This window comes from Syngnathus acus, chromosome 13, assembly GCF_901709675.1.
Source record: "Syngnathus acus chromosome 13, fSynAcu1.2, whole genome shotgun sequence".
Taxonomy (NCBI): Eukaryota; Metazoa; Chordata; class Actinopteri; order Syngnathiformes; family Syngnathidae; genus Syngnathus; species Syngnathus acus.
Window position 1 is genome coordinate 14207988 of NC_051098.1, and position 19083 is coordinate 14227070.

Genomic DNA, 19083 nt, shown 5'->3' on the forward strand with positions numbered 1-19083 from the left:
CATCGCGCTCGTGACTCAGCACAAAAACACTTAACGGCGAGATCGTGGGAACGCCACGGGAGTGAAAGGAAAGGCGAGGGGGGGGGGGGGATTTTGCAGCTGGCACAGGAAATAGATGATATGATGCCAGTGGAGGGCACACACACACATACACAGAGACAGAGGGAGGCCTGCCTGTGTGTGAGTTATCAAAAAAGGGAGGACATCCAGGACCAGTTCTGGCTTTGTGTTTACACTCCATCCAAACAGCCGAGCATCCACTCAGACTAATGGGCTCCTAATCTACAGATGGGTTACACAATCGCCTTTAGTAGGATGAAAAAGTGAGGCCGGCTGCCTTTTTCTAAAATGGAGGCTTCTCCATTGGAAATATTCTCATATCAAAATGGAACTGGTAGACGGAAGGCCACCATTGATGACACAGCGTAGGGGGGAGGTTGCACGAAATGTCTGTCAAGCCTCTTCTGAGGAGTTTTGATTTGATTTTAGTCGTCATTCCAGTAACAAGTGCTTCAGTGTGACTTTTGCATGCGCTGACTTACTCACTCACACACTTGCGCATCAAGTCTTGCTCATTATTTGAAACTCCCACAAGATTGACACAAGATTTCCCATCCACGCGTTTTGCACTTAAATACAAAGGGTGTTATCGCGTGGGCAAAATAAGAACATTTCAAAATTGATTCTCGTAGAATAACATTTTATTGTCATTAAATTACAAATTCAGTCTTTTTTTCTTATGAAAAGTTTTTTCATGATCTTTTTTTAATTTACATCGATTACTTTCTTTTTGCTTTCTTTTTTTATTCACCACTTTATTTTGAATAACCTACATTTATTTTTCTTAGCATAACTTATTTACACATAAATCCCACGATCATGATAGTCATAAAAATAAATATAATGAGTTTGTTTTGTGATACTCTGGAAAAAAATGCAAAAATAAAAATATTTGCGAGATACGGTGACCTTATTTACATAAAATTATGTTTTTTGATCACCCATTTTTCCCAATACATGAAACCAATGAGACCAAAGAATTCAAGATGAATCACGCAAGTTGCATGACAAATGACTATTTTTACATTGTCACCTGTTTACTGTCTTGTATTTTCTCATCCAACCTGGAGTAGTATTCCCGATAATAAAAACCCAACGACATCCAGTAAACAGTTTGTTTTGGGTGCTCCCCCTTCTCACTTCCAGTATCTTTCTGGTGACGGATTAATGATGCCCTAAAAAGGAAATCTATTTGTCAACGTGTTTCTGGACGCACCCGATTCCAGGAACGACACTCCACTTGTGAGTTCTGCTTGGTTTACCAGTCAAAAGCCACAGAGCGGAGATGCCCTCATGTTAGCCAACGTCCAATCAGGAAGTTGCAACTGGCACAAATAAGTGGCCACCCGATTTGTAACTCGTGAAGCAATAACTTCCTCTCTGTTTCTTTTGCTAGTCGCTACAGGTTTGTCCTGAGTGACTCCTCTTCCGTTGAAAAGACATTTTTAGTCCTATTCCACTGAAAAGGCTTTGTCATTTTTGACAGCTGTACCCGAAGGAGGTAACTGTAAGTGTTGGTCAGAGTTGTTTGGGTGTGACACCAAGATTTAATTTCACTATCAGAAGGGAGAGGAAAGGGGAAGCGTTCCACTGGTGGGTGAGGAACACGTTCTCATGCATGTCTTCTTTGTTTTCAGCTGCAGCCCGGCCGGCCCCACCTTGTTAAAAAAGGAGGACGGGGCGCGAGGGAGCGCTCTGGACGCTGGAGGAGATGGGAGCGGTAGATGGGAAGCCACTGCACTCAACTGGATTCAACCCAACTGGGCACACGGAGCGAGGGAGCAGGCAGATGTTTTCCATTGACTCGAAGGGAGTGGAGGCAGGCCCTCGGACATGCCAGGACACACAACATGGAAGGGTCATGACGACGGCTTCCTTTCCGCCCCTCGTTCTCAAACAACATGGGCTCTTTGTTAGCGCTCATGCAAATAAAGCAATATTTAAATCAAAATGTCACGAGTAAATATGACTTTTTTCATGTTGTGGGGAAATCAATGCATTTGGAAATAAATTGACAGAATGAATACAAGAACGCAATTATTAAATACAAACGGATGGTATTTGATGAAAAGAAGCTGGATGGCCGTGCTGGGGATTTAAGTAGCGCCTATGCTAACCGTTGCGCCACAAGGCCTAAACTTGGAACTGTGGAAATGCCTTTATATGATATAAAAATAGAATGGACACCGAATTATTTCATCACATTTAAACTCCGTCCTAGATGGTACTGAGCACCAATTGTGGTATAAGAATGATAAATTATGCCAGGCTCTGCAGGTCAAAAGGTCAATATTGATATGAGCACTGAGCCCGAGGATTGAGAGTCCAATACTCTACGAGCGAGCCACACTATGACAGTGTGAGGTCATTTCGACATGACTGAACCCACCACCAAGTTTGGAGTCGAACTGAGCCGTGCTTGGCTTGAAATCATCATTGACTAGAAATGGTTGATGGCTAGGAAACAAAACTTAAATCTTGAATCTTATAAGTGAAAAAAACCAACTAGTTTGAAACCCTAACCCTAGTTTTAAACCCTACTTTGAAACCTTAACCCTAGCTTCAGGCATCACCAGAGAATGTGCCAGACTGGAAACTGGGAAAGGTCACGACCTCTTGCAGACGTTGTGCAGAAGCTTCTGCAAGAACATGGTCACATCGTGAGCACTAATTGACACGATGTTTTATGGCAGAATATTATTATGATCAATTCCTGATGTTCGTTTTGCTTCAGAAGTCTTGTGAATGACTTGAACTTGGGCCCACGAAGGAACAAAATATTATTACATAATTAGCCAGCATCCGGACAAATGCGCATTTTATCTTCATGTCTGTCTAGATTTTGTCTCTCTCTTGCTCGGATTTTGACACACACACACACGCACACAAAGTTGGTAAAAAAAATAAAAAGATTTGCAGGCAGGAGTAAAGCCAGCTGACATCAGACACCCTTTTGACATTTAAAGTGTGGCGTCTCAAATTTTGAGGTGCCACCAAGTGGAGCTACAATATTAGGTACCATCAGAAGAGGACAAAAACACAACACAAAGTATATATTTTTTCAAATTTGTTATGCAACTGGACTTTATTGCGAGGAAGATTTGGAGTATAGTGACAAAAGAAATGGCGACATGTTTTCACATTGCGCTTTTTCAAAATAAAAACCTTATCGACATCATTTTGATCATAATTCAATGACATTTTATATTTATATATGTATAAAAAAATCCACAGTTGAAATGTACACAAAAAAATAACTATAAAACATTTGGACATGCAATAAATACATTCATCTCATGAAAAGCATATTGACTTTTTTTTTTGGTCAAAAATAAAAGGCAGAAATACTGTTTTGGTTGTATTGCTTCAATGGATAGACAACAAAATGGCGACATTACAAATGTGTGTTTGTGTTTCCATGTGTGTCCCACATCTGAACTTTGTTCGGGCGCAAGACATCGGAGTCATCCTCATTAGCTCATAATCCAACCAGCCGCCCAATCCATCAATTTTGCACGTAATCTTTGATGCATGTGTTTTGTGAAGACCCCGAGGGTGTGTACGATCTCGGCACGCGTGTTCCCTCCGATCGCCGTTTCTTAATGATGACTTTTCCAACGAGAAGCGACACTCCAAACACGGCAGGGCAACCTCATTAAAGCTGATCTAATCTGGAGGCTGCAGGCTAGCCTGGTTTGCGTGTGTGTGTGTGTGTGTGTGTGTGTGTGTGTGTGTGTGTGTGTGTGTGTGTGTGTGTGTGTGTGTGTCTGGTTTTTATCACAATATGGGGACGCACGATGGCTAACGTGAATTACATTGTGGGGATGTCTTTCGGCAACAAAAGCCTGAAAACCGAATGAGTCTGTTAAGTTTTTGGTATTCGTCTATGTATGTGCACTGGTTTTACCAATTTGAGGGACATTTTATGAGGACCAGAAAATGAGAAAAACACAAAATATGAGTTTGTGATATTTTTAGCTTTTCTCTATGGGGTTTAAAGTGTGTCTACACTTTCATAACTTGAATTCAAACGTCATAATAATCATAATTTACCCAAAAATCAAGGAAAAGCTCCAAAGATGTGACTGTTTTATATGTGTCAATCAAACATGATGATATGAGAATTTAGTAGGAAATGCTGCAAAAATGTTTGTCTTGTATTGTCTGCAGGTTAACCCTGCATCTTGAAATGAAAAGCAAAATATTGCCACAAAAATGCTACATTTTAGCTGCTACGTTTTTTGTTGAAAAAAAGGATACAAAAAAAAGGCATTTTCAAGTACGACAAAAAAATCCTCTGCTAATTGCATCACGTTTTTGTGCAAGATCCCACTAAATTCAAATAAGGCACTCACATCAGACAGTGAATAAAATGTCGGACTCAATTAATCAAATTCAAAATAATATTGCAATGTAGCGGAATGTAATATGCAAATCGCAACGGCTGAAATTTAAAATAAAATGAAACATTTTTTCATCTATTTTTATCTATATTTCTATGGGAGCTTTGTTTGAATGACTGTTAATCGGAATCCAAATAATCGCATATTAAATCATACTGAGGGGAGATAAATTGCAACTAGATTACTTTTCAAAATGATCCTGCCCGAATTAGAAGTACAACAAATATTAGCACTTTTGCTACTCATCAAGCTGCAGCGGAGCTCGTGAGGGCGAGCTGACATGCCAGCTGAGCCGTCTAACAATGACCTGCATCATTTCCTGAAGGTAAGCACACTTTCAAGTTCACCAAGACGCTATTCTTCCCCCCTTCCCTTTCTTATGGTTTGCTTTCTGGCTTCACTTCTTTTTCCTCTTCATCTAGGCGCATGACTTGGCTGCCGGAGGCCCCGGCGCAATTGTGCAATTTCATACATGTTTACTTTGCTGGCATCTTTCTGAAAGCCTATTCCACATTTCCTCTGCTTTTAATCTCCTACTTGAGGCCCTTTTCTTGGCCCGGGGGGCGGAGGAGGGGGGTCAGGGGTGTAACCGTCATACAGCGGAGGTCACCGCATGCGGCGGCAGAGTTCGTTTTGGAAATCGATCAGGGCTTAGCGAAAAAGAAAGTAGCCCTCGCTGTAAACATTTAGACAAGTGTCTTCTTCAACATGAGAAACAGCTGGAAGTAAGTGGATCAGGGCGTGGGAGGGAGGGGGGAGAGGAGGGGGGGGCTTGTGTTCGGTGGAAGGTGAGGAAGATTTAGGGAGGGAGAGTCCGGGCAAGAGGGAAGGCAAAACGTGGGACTTTTAGGGGATGGACGTGTCATAAAAAGAGAAAAACGAGTTTTTATGAATGCATGAGGGAATCAGTTAAAACAGTACAATTTGTGTACTGGTCATTGTATGGGGACTCAAGCTCAAAGTAGGATTGCAGAATTTCATTTTGTGGGAGCCGGGGCGGCTAATTGGATGGGGGGGGCACAGGTGAACAAAGAGTGCCAACGCTGCCGACATCAGCGGCAAAGCTCATTTCATGCACACTCATGCAGGAAGAAGTCCATTCTTAGCTTCAGGGAGGAAAATGGATGCTTTTCCTCTGTAATTTGGCACATCATAAAAAAATAAAAAAAATGAAATAGGCAGTGGACAATGGTGGCTTTGGCTCCTATGATTATCCACACTAAAAGGCAACGTTGCACAGCCGGCGCGTGAATCCATAAAACTGAAAAGACAGTCAAAGGGATTTCTTTTTTAAGTAACGTCGGGTTAGATGCGGCTAAAAAAATTGTTTTTTTTTTGCAATGTTGGTAGGAAGCTTTAAAAGTCTATCTATCTAGCTGCTGGAATATATCCAGACTATCTTTTTAAAATATATATATTATTTCTATACTGACAGTGTTTGAAAAGTTATGGTTCTGGCAATGACATTTAAAAAGGAAAGAAATGGCGTAAGTAATCAAGCATGAGCAAATAAAAATCTAATAACCCACATCGCAAAGACTTTTATTTGGATTCTCCTAATGGATGGAATTTGATAAAAGCCTCTTTGTCACTTTCAAAACAGCTTTATCTAAACTACGCTGGAGGGCGGCTAACGGCAATATTCTGTATCAAATAAATGCAGTTGTCACAACAAATAAAGAAAATTAGACATGTCTGATTAGTCTTGTTTTTGTATTGGTCTATGGGGCAGAATTGGTTGAGCCCTATGAACTCTGCCTAGCAACAAGTGACAAAGGCAGTCTATATCTAAATATTGTTACAGTTGCAAAGTGAAAAATGATTTGTGTAGCCTCCGCGGTTTATTCCATTGCCTTTGGAAGAGAAATTGTTTTTTTTAAATAAGTATACTCCAGTTTTCTTGGTATATCGCCTACCTAAATGCTTGGTAACCCCATCACCCCCCTTCCCTCCCTATAACGATAAATCCACAACATCCTCGCCACAAAGCGCTTGAACGCTTTCCAGTGCGTGCGGCCGTATCACCATAACACTGTTCCCAAACGAGCAAAGCGAGGAAGGAAAAGCGAAGATACCGTCAACTTGTTTTGTGAATGGAGCGTTTTAGAAATCCGTGCAGGCTTGTCATAGGCGGACAATAGCTGCGGCTCCACCGTGCGCGCACTCGCGCTCGGCCCGGACGGCCGGCTCCCTCTCGCTCTCTCTCTCCCTCTATCTGCCTCGACACATCCTGCGCCTCGGCCAAAAGTTCACTTCCTGCTCCTCGGCTCGTCTCCTTCGCACCCGCCTTGATTCCCAGGACGTGTATTAAGCCCCGCTTCGAAAAGCTCCGATGGCATAAACAGACAAGCGAACGCTTCCGGCCCGCTGACTCCCGACATCAGCACCTCGCGCGGGCACGCGCGCTCACGTTTGGTGACAGCACTTTGAAAAGTTAGGAAAAGGAATTTCAGGGAAGTGAGCGAAAAGAGGGAACTGTAGGGCGAAGGCGAATGGAACGGGAGCCAGAATATAGTTGAATTAAAAATATATATTACATTTGTATATTGTTTTAATTCCTGACTTTTATGATCTATGGAAAGCACAATGTGTCCATTGCAGTGATGGAGGTCAATGTGTGGGCCTGGGAGGATTCAAGAATTATCTAGATAGTGCTAGATAAATAAAGTTGAATTGAGTGTTTTTCGTTAGTCATTTGGGAGCTCGGGAACAAGTTGTTTTCATAGTATAAACGCCTGAGCCAAAGCTGTTAGTTCTTAGATTTAAAAAAAAAAAGGGGCCTCTAATTTTTTTCTTCTTCTTCTTCTTCTGAGTACAAGCAGAGTAAGTTAATAAAAGTGGGATTTTTTTTTTGTGGAGAATTTTTTGGTTGTTGTTGTGCCAAGTTATTAAAACAGGAATTTGCTACAATTGATTACATGAACATAAAATGGTTACTTTTTTAGTGTCAGAGTGAGTCAAATGTGTACTTTGTAATTTTTACATCAAGTAAACATTTTAAACTACTGCTACTTGAGTGCAGAGGGTGAGCACTTTGGCCACCTTTGACCCTGGGGGGGCAAAGTTGGGGACCTATTGCAGTCCAAGTAAACAGCTATAATTGAAGTTTTTGAAGTCTTTTTTTTTTCTGCCAGTGTGTGTGTGTGTGTGTGTGTGTATACTGTATACAAGTGTGTGTGTGGGTTGGAGCTTTTCCTTGGAGAAAAAAAAGTTTTATCTGACTTTTCCCCTCCCTGCTTAGATTTGAGGCAACAGAGGAAAGTGTGTGTTATTTTAATGGGGAGGAAGGGGGGCGATTTTCATTAAAACTAGTGAATGAGCGGCTGAAAATTCCCACACTCTCATAACACAAACGCACATCAGAAAATAAAACCCCACAAACAAAAAAAGGGTCCACCAAACACAGGCCGGCTTCCTATGTGGGTGTGTGTATGCTGTGTAAGTGTGTGTGTGTGTGTTGCCTGAAACTCTCTAACACTGAGTCAAACGGGCTGTGAAAAGTCCCTGGAAGCTCCACTCTGAACCCAAACAACATCAACATGGCACGGCGCTCAGCCCCGAGTGCGGTTCTGATGTTCACAGACAGCCCGTGAAGACAGCCACCGACCGGGGCAGACCCGCAGACGCCTCTTTTTTTTTTTTTTTTTTCTCCTTTTTTTTTTTTGTTAAGACAACACAATCGAAAGTGTACGCCGCGTTGTAATAATCATAATGATAATAAAAAAGCAATATCAAATGTCATCGCTCTGCTGTAAAACTGAAATGTATAAACAGACAAGAACCACAAGTTTAAAAACAGAACAACTGCGTGTTTGTATGCGTGCATATGTTTGTGTGGTAGTGTGTGTATGTGTGTGTGTGTGTGTGGTCCTGAGGTAAGCACTAGTTTTCATGTGCTCTAATTTGGCTGGATAAGTAAAAGTGACAGGAAACAACAGGTTTGCTATTGGACATTTGGTACATCAACGAAGCCCCTTAAAGCAGGGGTGGGGAACACACAACAGATGGATTATAAAAAAAAATAATAATAAAAAAAAACTTGAGCGAAATTGTTATAAAAAGCCCCAAAAATATTTAACCCACGAGCTTGTCTGATTCTTTTTTTTGAGATAGTTCCCCACCGCTGCCTTAAATGACTGTTACATAAAAATAAAAAAAAGCCCAAAATGTAAGGCACATTGTTTTTTTTGCATTTTTTTTTTTTTTTGGTTAGTTTTTTTCAGTTAAAAGTCATTCGATCCATCACAGTGTGTTTATGGCTTGAAAGTCTTCACATTCACCCTCTGAGGTTGACGTTGGCACTATAGTGGTCAGACCATCTGAATTAAGAACTAGTCAAAGTGTTTGAGGGGGGGGGGGGGTTTAAAAGTCCTCGGGAAGTTTCTTTATTATAAAAGCATTTTGAATTTAACAAGCTTCAACTGCTCTTGTTTTCTGGCTGCCGCTCGCTCCCGATGGAGGGGGAAAAAAATTGCTTTTCATTGTTGTTTTGGGGGCTTTGATATGAGCAGAAAAAAGTGGGGGGGGGCAGTATTTAAAGCTTCAGACGCTAATAAGTAGCACCAAGGGGATGGCAGCCATGAAATGGGACGTGGTGTGCACAAATTGTCCGGGAGCAAGCGAGATTTCACAGGGATTACTGGCGCACAACAGCTGGGCCGGACTACAACCGGGGCCTCGTGCTCGTATCGCTGACAGATTAGCGGCTTTGCTAAGTGTGTGTGAAATAGAGCGGGGAAGGGCCGGGGAGATAAGGCGCGTGTGCGTTAAACACTCACTTTGGCATGTCAACGGTAGCAGGGGGGGGTCGGGGGGTTCACTGACTTAATTAACCTCAATGGAGCGATTAGTCCTGGTCGCCAGTCAATCGCAGGGCATGGCTAAAGACGGACAGGCTAGCGCTAACCAGGGGCGTAGCTAGAAGGTTTTCGGTGGGGTGGCCAGAGCACTCATACACAAGTGAAAAGTCATTGTTGATCATCCGATCCACAGTCAGACTTAATGTGACTTACTTTAAAAAAATAAAATAAAATTTTAAATTTGCTTTTAACTTTGGAATTGTTCCTGCTCGCATTGTGAGTGGTTTAGTTTTGCATTTTATTTTGTGCAAGCTGACTGCAAATAGCGTGATCAACAATGACTTTGCGGCCATGTTGGTTGATACCATCAGGTAGCTCCGCCCCTAATCCCAAAGCCGAACCACATTCACACCGTCACCGAGCGGGAATTCAACCCACGACATGCGAGTGTACCACGACGCCATCAGTGGTTCCAAATGAACACATAGTAAAAAATTCAAGAATGAAAAACTCCCATTGTTTTTAAAGTCCAGCGGATGTGGACACAAACCCTGAATCTTGTCCATTTGCTTCTCACAGGGTTTAAGCTTTTCTTTGGGTGTCGTCATTATACAAAAAAATAAATAAGCATTTTTTTTAAAAATTGATGCTTTGGCTCAATGGCTTTTTTTTTTTTGCATATACAAACATAAATACTGCTGTCAAGCAAGTGTCCCTTGGTCACAGAATTGATAGCCCAGCGCTCCTTGGGGTAGGAGGCTTCAAAGGTTAGATGCATAGAAAGGCACTTCGAGGGGTTATTTACTTGAGGTGAACGGCGTCAGAATACTGCGTGTGGCATGTGGTGGGAAGCGGTCTTAGCTAGGCGAGTAGCGCTCAATGCTGCGGGCCTCGGAGAGGGCCTGCTGGGGAGGGGGCAGGGCCTGGCACAGGACGTCCATCTTGTCGTGGCCCAGAGCCCCCAGGTGCTCCGACGCCAGTTTGGAGAGCGGGTAGAGGCTCTCCATGGCCTTGGCGTCGGCCACCAACTGCTGCTGCGCCTGCAGGAGGAGCTCGTTGGCCTTCTCCTGCTTGAGGCCCAGATGCTCGGCGGTGTATTTGCTCAAGGGGTAGATGCCCTCGGCAAAGTCCAGCTTCAGCTTGCCCTCGGAGGTCAGGCCGCCGCCGCCCCCGCCGGTGTGCATCTTCATGTGGCTGATCAGGTTGCGTTGCTGGGCGAACTTGCCGCCGCACACTTGGCACTCGTACGGCTTCTCCCCGGAATGGATGCGCATGTGCTCGGTGAGGCGGTACTGGCGAGTGAAGCGCATGCCGCAGGAGTCGCAGGCGAAGGGTTTGAGGCCCAGGTGGCTGCGCATGTGGCGAGTCATGGTGCCGCGCTGCGTGAACTTCTTGCCGCAGATGCTGCACGGGTACGGCCGGGTCAGCCAGTGGGTCTTTTCGTGCTGCCGTAGAGTTGCCGGATCCTTGTAGGACTTATCGCAGGAGGAGCAGCGGTACGGGCGGATCATTTCCCCGATGGTCCCCGAAGCCAAAGACTGGTTGGACTTTGTCTCCAGGGAGAGGCCGCTTAGGACGCCGCCACCACCGCCTCCGCCGGTCAACCCGCCGTAGCCGTTGGTGCTGCTGCTGATGTTCTTGCCGATGTTGCCGTTTCCAAGCTCGCCGCCCGTGTTGCTGTAAAGCTCCTCCTCCGTGTGAGTCTCCACGTGGGCGTTGAGTTGCTCCGAGCTGGGGAAGCCCTTGTCGCAGGGGATGCACACGTACAGGTTGTCGCCGTAACTCTCTGGCTCGTACGGAACGTGGAACCTCCCCAAGGGTCCGGAAGGGGACGGGCGGCCCTCGCTGCTGCCCGTCTCCTCGGTGCCGGAGCCGCTCTTGTCGTCCGGACCCTCGCTCTCATCCTTGTGGTTGTTGTGCCGCCGCTCTCCGTTTTCACCGCCTTCCTCCTCGTCCTCGTCTTCGTCCTCGTCCTCGGCCGCGTAGGGAAGCGGCTCGTGTTTCACCCAGCGGTAGATGTTGCCCACTTCTCTTCCTGCCTCCATGACTTCGGTGAGGGTGTCCGGGCTCGGCGGGCACGGGTAGCGCTCGGTGCCCTGCGAGCCCAAACGATGGAGATGGGGAAGGTGGGGGCCGAGCGGTTGGTTGTGGGGGAACGGCGGCGGAGTGAGAGAACTCGTCTGATCCGTCGTCTCCATTTTTTCAGAAGGAAAGGCCCTGCCGTTGGTTCCCTGCGTTGGACTGGCACGTCCGCTCGGTGTCCCGTCTCGCTCCTCGTCATTGTGGGTGCTGACCACATGGGACTGGGAGGGGATGTGCTGAGACTGGGAATTGGGGCTCTTTTTGGAGAGGTCCAGACCGTAGTTCGGGGAGCAGTTCCTTTCCGGAAGCGCCGAACGTAGCCCAAGCTGAGCCGGCAGGACGGACTGCATGGACGGGAAGGGCTGGGGGACTTGGGTCGAGGTCGGGGCGTACAGCTCGCCGGCGTGGATGGCGAGCCGATGGGGGATCAGCTCCTCCAGCGGCGGGGGTCGGGGCGTGTGGCTGTTCAGCATCCCCCCGGGAGGACACGACTGAATGACGGGAGTGGAGACCCTGTAGCGGCCTCCTAAGCCCATGCCGCCCATCTTTGCGTAAGGCAGGAACGCGGGAGTGGTGCGAGGAGGGTACTTGCCATTTCTTTTGAGTTTCTTTTTGCACAGAGCAACTAAGTCAAGCAGCTGCAGGTAGCTTGCCGCAGCCAAAACAGCACCCAGGTTGGGCTCGTTGGGAGAGGCGGGGTCCCCCTCGCTGAGGCGGCCCGTGTAGATGTAGTCCAGAATGACCCGGAAGACTCCAGGACTCACCATCTCGTGGTCCAGGTTGATAAGATTGTCGTGGACCACCAAGGACTTCAGGTAGAGGCTGCTGGCCGCCAGAATGTTTTTGTGCGCCCGGAAGAGAGCGTTCTGCACCACAATGATGACATCGCACAGGAATCCTTTGGTGCGTTGGCTGTTGAGCTGCAGGAGGAGATCCCGAGCGTGACTTGGTACTTCCATGGCATCCAGCATCGTCTTCAGTCCGCCACCTACAGACAAACACGCAGCAGTGAGATCTCATGTTGTGGATTCTTAGAATGACTACATGAACTTGGTATAACTAGACCAGTGACCAGGACACGTGGTCAAACAAGCAACTATGACTATTTTTAATCTTCAATTAACTAGGCATGTGTGTTTTAGGAAGACGTCAGGAACCTTGATTCGAACAAAGAACACTAGTTAGTTAGCTAGTTAGTTAGTTAGTTAGTTAGTTAGTTAGCAGGGCTGATTGATTTCCTCACTATTTGCTATTCGCTTTAATATACAATTTTTCTCAAGTATTTTCTTAACAAAACAATAATTTATATTTCAATAAATTTGATTTATTATACATAAATGTTTTGGTTTTACAGGTTACATCAATTAATACTGTAATATAAAATAGCCAACCAAAAGTAATTTCAGACAATTTGTTTGGGATTTTCTTTTCTTTTTTTTCAGTTCCAAATCGTACAAAGCAAGACATGCTTTGCGGGGTTTGTATGGAATACTCCAATCAAACACTAGAATGGCGAGAGTGAGCCTGGAGGCCCTCTCTTGGGTCCAACAGTAGACTAGGACAAATCTCCACATTTTCAGCCGTTGTCGGCGGAACAGCCACATGTCACAACACCACAGACGAAGCGAGTCACAAAGCGGCGTACATGTATGAAAGTAATTAATCTGCGGTCCTGCTAAATTCACTGGCGGCATTGTTTGACATATGTCGGCGGTCGTGTCGATTGTGCAGCAGAACAAGCGGGCTGCGGGGCGACTGTGTGGGAAAGGCATACCAGAGGGGAGGGGCGAGGGGGGGGGGCTCGCTCAAAGTCAACGGGAAGCGAAAAAGGTGAGCCGCTGCATTTCTCATCATGAGAAAAAAAATTCAAGTCCGTTCGTCACACGTTCACTTCCTCTGCAGCGGGAGAAACGTGAGACAGAGAAGTCAAGAGGAAACAAAAGACGTATTTTAGAGTCTGCTTGCGGTTTTGAGCACAGATTTGAACAAACGGGCTGCGTCGTGCACGTCGTGACCTTGTGACCTTTTAAAAAAAAAAAAACACAACGCAAAGTATACATTGTTCACTTGCGTTCGATGGCGCAAAGCTTCACACTTTTCGGGCCCCGGGGATCCAACGCACACACACAAACACTCAAATATCACCACTTCCCTCCTAAAGTAAACCATATCACGGGTTAAACATGACGTCGAGGCATCTGAGGACACTTACAAAGTGACCCTTTTTGGGAACGCAAGCAAAGTCGACAATAAATAAATAGCGCGTCACATTTTTCTTCGGACGGGACGGAAAATGACGTTTGCACCTAAAAAGTTTGACAAAGCTGGGATTTTACGGCATGGTTCTGATTATGTTGATTGTTTAGCATGGTAAGAGGGGGAGGAGCGCATATAAAAAGTAATTTGCAGTCACAATAGACATAAAAGGCTAAGAAAATATTTTTGTGAAAGAGGAAAAAACTGCTTTAATTAAAAGTAATGATGTGGTTAAGAGGCAATAAATGTGGGAAAAAAAATAAAGAAGGCATTTGAATCAAGAAGTACGTTTTAAAATATAAAAATCATCTAAAATGCAGATTTAAAAATTGTTCAAAAAAATACCAAATAGGACATGTTTAATTAAAAAGGTTCCAATTCATCTGGAAAAAAATAAAATGTGAAAGAAACTAATTTGACATCACACTTGATCCTTTCCCAAGCTGTCATTTTGGAGCGTTTCCACTTCTGCTTTCCATTAAGGGGCCATCATATTTTAACATAAATTTTCAGCCGCGGTCTAGCATCAAACCCAACGTAGCCCTTTAGTGAACTCTCGCAGTCAAGTGACGACACTCGGCGGCCCAAGAAGGCCTTACTGCCTGTGCAAAAAAAAAAAAAAAAATTCAAAATGTTTAAACATCCGGAACGTATCTGTCTCAGGAATATTTCTTTAAAAGGACACAAACGTGCTGAATGAAATGCACATGGAGCACAATTTACATAGTAAATGTTCCTTTGAAATGTGTCTGCTTAACTTTGTGTGCACTGTCAAAAAAAAAAAAAAAAAAAAAAAGCTGGACTCAAATTTTCAAGTTATGTCGGGCAATTCAACTAAACATTTGAAGTTTTAAGCAAACAACTTGTTTACTTGCTAACAGTGTTGCCATAAACATCAGTCATTTCATTTTTTTCCCCCAATTTAAATGACTTTTATAGGCCCAAAAAAAGTTGTATTTTTTTACAGCGTGAACACACACAATCAAATTCATCTCCGTCACATAAACACACCTGACATCTGCTTTAACGCTATCGGCGTGAGTTAAAAAAAAAAAAGTGTACTCTGCTTGTCTAACATGTTTGCAGAAGAACCCCCCCCACTCACCACCCAAGTATCAAAAGGTGAAAAGGTCACGCTTCAGTCACATCAGCAAAGCCCGTCAACTAACTTCCTGTCTGATTGCATCGAAAAAAAAAAAAAAAATCACACCATCATAGAAAGCGATGACAAAATAGTGATGGGAACCAAGTTGAGTAACACGTATGTCACATTAGCATCAGATCGGCCTCCGATTCATGGCGGCCTACGTTCTCTTCGCACATGAGACACGTAACACCCCCCCTCCCCTCCCCTCCTCACCCCCAACGTCTTCTCCGCACCCAAAAGAGTAACAGCAACAACTGTACTAATGAGACATGTCAACAGTGCACAAAGACACACTGACAAATAAAATCCCTGGCTGTCAGCAGGGCAAGCCAGAAATTAAAAAGGAAAATATGACAGCAAAATGAGAATCTAACTATTCTGAAAACACACACACACACTGATCACACACACACATACAAGCACGCTGGTATATTGGTCAGAAACCTCAATAGAAAAGCCACATCATGAAAAAAAAAAGAGAAGGTCAAATGGAGTGACATATGTACGCCATTAAACTGTAAAATACATAAATAAAAGCCAAATGTTGCACATAGTTGTTTTTATTTCTACATTTATGTCTTGTTAATTGGTGGATTCATGTTCCACGTTGAAATATAAAAGTATGAAAAGATGGAAAAACGATCAGGATGATTTCTCCAGCACTGTTAAGTGTTCACATACTTTGCTGTTTTTCTGGTTTTTACATTGAAGGGTTACTCATCGATTAGGGCGTCAATGCTTTTCTCGGCTTTTCAAACAAAACGCACGGAAAGGCGTTTCGGCACTAGGACTGGCATGTGATGACATGTTTTTCTCTTTTTACATTAGAACATTACTGATTTAAAAAAAATTATTTGCACATTTTATGTACTTATGTTAAAAACATTTTTTGTCGCAAGAATGTTTTGTCTGGTTTGATAAGATGTCAATCTCAATGTTTTTGGCATTCCACAAAAAATGTGGAAAATGTCGTTTTTTGAACAACTAGTGTCAGTTGATCACACTTTTTTGAAAATTTAAGAAAAACTAATCAATAAAGGTCATTTTCAGCACTTTATGTATTTATAAGAAAAACATGAAAATATGGACAAATGTCATTTGTTCATCTGCAACTTTCTGGCCCTCTATATACCTAAGTTATTGATAAAGATCTTTTTTAATAATTGTCAACATTTACTTTTTGGAACAAGCATGAAAATGAAAGACTTGACTTGCGCGGCGTATGAGTGACAGGATCACCCCACTTGACGATTTTTGGATCTTACAGTTCCTGAAGTCATTAAGGGTTGTCATCTGATACTTCAAACACAAAATGGATGAGTGTAAGTTTTACTTTTTGTTTTGTTTCCTCTATTAAAGTGTTGATAATCGTCAATGATCATTTTAGACATACACTCCAAAACAAAAAGATGAAAATATGGTAAAGTTGTATGAACTGAAAGCTTTTAAGGCCATTCTAATCCTATTTTTAATAGTAGAAATGTCAATTTTTTGTGACAGTTGTGTACTTAAGATCACTTCAAACACTTTTTTTAAAGCAAAAAGACGTGAAAATGTGGCGAGTTTTGCACGAGTAGAAGTCAGTATGATTTTTAATGTAGATGATTTTAGACTTATCTTTAAAAAAATAAGCAAATGTGACTTACAAGCTGCATTACTTACTATATTATACAAAAACAAAAATGTGAAAAAAAAAAAGTTGTTTAATCGTGCACTTTTATGACTCCGTGTCTTTTTCCTTGCTATATTTAATGATCACCATCAACAACGGTCGTATCAAGCGTACTTTTAAAAGCAAAAATACGCGAACAGTTACGATTTTCTGCTTGGTATTTTCGCAAAACCATGAAAAAAAAAAGTAGGGGCAACCGCAAATCTGCATCGAAGCAGGTTGAAACAGGTGAGGGCAAAACGTAGAAAAATCAAGGACAAAAACCAATAAATATGAACTATTAAAGCACGAGGTGTTTTTTTTTTGTTTGTTTTAAATGATCTTTCAAAAGTGTTAAATTGCAAGTGTTTGTGGCTTACCTGCATGCCCGATGTCTGCTGCCATCCCATCCGAGTCTGCCTCAATGATCATGTCAGCAGGCTGCTGCAGTCATATCTGACGTCCCGAGTGCCAGCCTCCACTCAGCCATGCCAGCGTGCTTTTCACCAGCTCTTTTTTATCATTATTAATTGATACGAAAGCGCTCGTCGGCGGGATCACGTCCGTCCTCCCACCCACTTTCTCTCTCTCTTTTCTGCCCCTCCTCTCTTTTCTCATCCCCTCCTATCCAAACCAAAAAAAGCATCAGTTTCCTCCCTGTTTTTTTTTTTTTTTTTTTTTTTCTCTCTCTCTCCCCTCTACTAATTTCCTCAGCTATTTTGGAGCAGCAATAACGCGCACACTGAGCGGCGGTGGTGGTGGTGATGATAATGGAGCCTCTGTGAGCTCGCCTCCAGTGTGATGTCAGTCTATAATAAAAAGCAAGAAGGTAACGCGGAGGGCAGGAACTTCGACTGACCCCAACTTGAACTTCTCCACGCACATCGTCTTAAAGGGACAGGCAACTCGACTGGGGGGGGCGGGGGGGGGAGCGCGTAGTTCCTTTACTTCGCGGAAGATAGGGACCAGCCGGCCCGCGAATAGTGAAACTTTACTATAATACTTTGTATTTGATTTTTTTTTTATATGCTTCCCCCAAATAATATAAACCTCCAATAAAACAAAAAACTGGGCTGCGTCCCCCCAAAATAGAAGAAAAAATGTAAACAAAACTGCACAATTATTCTTAAATAAAGAATAAAGTTTGACTCAACCTAACTTAGCTTGGTTTGTCCTTTTGCTTGCAATCAGCTGTCTTAAATAAAGTGAAATATGTCGAGTTGACAGGACTTTTATGACACTTGTGACCAGCTTGTCCTGCTGAGGTCCGCTCGAACCACAGACGGACACTGACACTTTATGCCCCACAGTGACACCTAGTGGCGGAAATATAGCAGGAGGAGCCCCTTGAATTGGGAATTATTATTTTTTAATTATAACCTAATTCAGTTGATGTGTATCTATCCATTATTTGAACTGCTTATAAAATAAATACATAACAACAGCAATAAAATTAAAAATGATAAGGAAAATATTTTTTAACTACGAGTCAAGAACATTTTAATTTAATTAACTTTGGAATATTTTTCCATGTAAATGTATATTTTCTTTCATATACATATATATATATATTATTTTTTTTTCATATATACATATATATGGAAAAACATTTTATCTAATTAACTTTGGAATATTTTTTCATATGTGTATATATAAAAATATATATATATAATATTAATTAGATAAAAATGTTCTTGATTATATATATATATATATTTATATATATATATTTATATATATATATATATATATATATATATATATATATATATATATATATATATATATATATTTGCCTAGCATCACTTCTTTTAACTTTTTACACTACACTTAGCAAAGGTCACGACCTCCATGAACAAAGACTGTTCCTGAGATTTTAATCTGCTCAGTGTCAAGCACTCGGTGTGATTGAAAGAACTAGAGCTGATTAAACGTCTCATTTTTCAACCACGGAACGGCTCGTTCCGAAGCGCGCCTTTGTTTAGTTTTGATGGCAACAGCATGCGATAATGTCACAAAGGCCCCCGGTGGCTTCCTCTGGGCGGCTGATCCCGCCCGGTTCAAGGTGCTGGCCGCCGGTGTGCGGAAGTGATCCGCAACACCCCGAGGAGCCCGGGCCGAGGAGAGGACGAGCGCATTGTCTCGGGCTTCCACGTTACCCTGATGAACTGCTGATAAACTGGCAGACAGACACGGAGCGGCCTGGAGAACGCATACGCTTTGTGGAGGATGTGACTTTTTCATCCAAGGTCCAAAATAGTTTCCACATAGAGTACAGTGTCATTACAAAACTTGTCACATAGATTGTCTTGTGTGGATACTGACGTTTACAGTACAGCGGTCGGGCAAACCTTTTAATTCCACAATCAAATTTTCCCACCCCATCTCTGTAAAAAAATGTCGTCTAATTTCACGTGTGCCTTTCGAGCGCAGCTGTTGTCTTTGCAGACTTTATCTGACTTATCAATCAGCCTCCTGAGGCCTGTGCTGGACTTTTAACTTGTCAAAACACAATTTTAGCGAGCCGTAGTCTGGCGCTAATAAACCCCTAACATTGAACTTTTTATGAACTGCTGAATGATTTATTTTTTATTTTTTTAGAAGCACCAAATTGCTGGTTGTAAGGAATAATTGGGTTACCACTAGAAGAGCGTCCAGTACGGGGCAGCTTTCCACCCAGAACAA

At 43.1% G+C, this 19083-nt stretch overlaps 1 protein-coding gene and 1 long non-coding RNA gene across 3 annotated transcripts; one reads left to right on the forward strand and one right to left on the reverse strand.

Annotated features, from left to right (window-relative positions):
* Positions 1-1388: 1388 nt before the first annotated feature.
* Positions 1389-2011, forward strand: LOC119132383. 2 transcript variants are annotated; one of them, XR_005099861.1, is made up of 2 exons: positions 1389-1571; positions 1698-2011. It is a non-coding gene; the product is annotated as an uncharacterized LOC119132383 (long non-coding RNA). The 2 variants fall into 2 exon arrangements; XR_005099860.1 differs by having other exon boundaries at positions 1406-1561.
* Positions 2012-4589: 2578 nt separating this feature from the next.
* On the reverse strand, positions 4590-17209 carry hic1 (hypermethylated in cancer 1). The gene is made up of 2 exons (XM_037267330.1): positions 16779-17209; positions 4590-12332 (listed from the first exon to the last, which is right to left on the reverse strand). The coding sequence occupies exons 1-2, from the start codon at positions 16828-16830 to the stop codon at positions 10120-10122; spliced, it is 2265 nt and encodes a 754-aa protein (XP_037123225.1). The 5' UTR covers positions 16831-17209; the 3' UTR covers positions 4590-10119.
* Positions 17210-19083: the final 1874 nt, after the last annotated feature.

Excerpts from the sequence above, each read along its gene's own strand:
- hic1 (XM_037267330.1), bottom strand. The coding sequence starts at position 16,830 with ATGATCATTGAGGCAGACTCGGATGGGATGGCAGCAGACATCGGGCAT. Across the intron at positions 12,333-16,778 it reads AGCAGACATCGGGCATGCAG|GTGGCGGACTGAAGACGATG; the intron begins GTAAGCCACAAA and ends GTTTGTCTGTAG.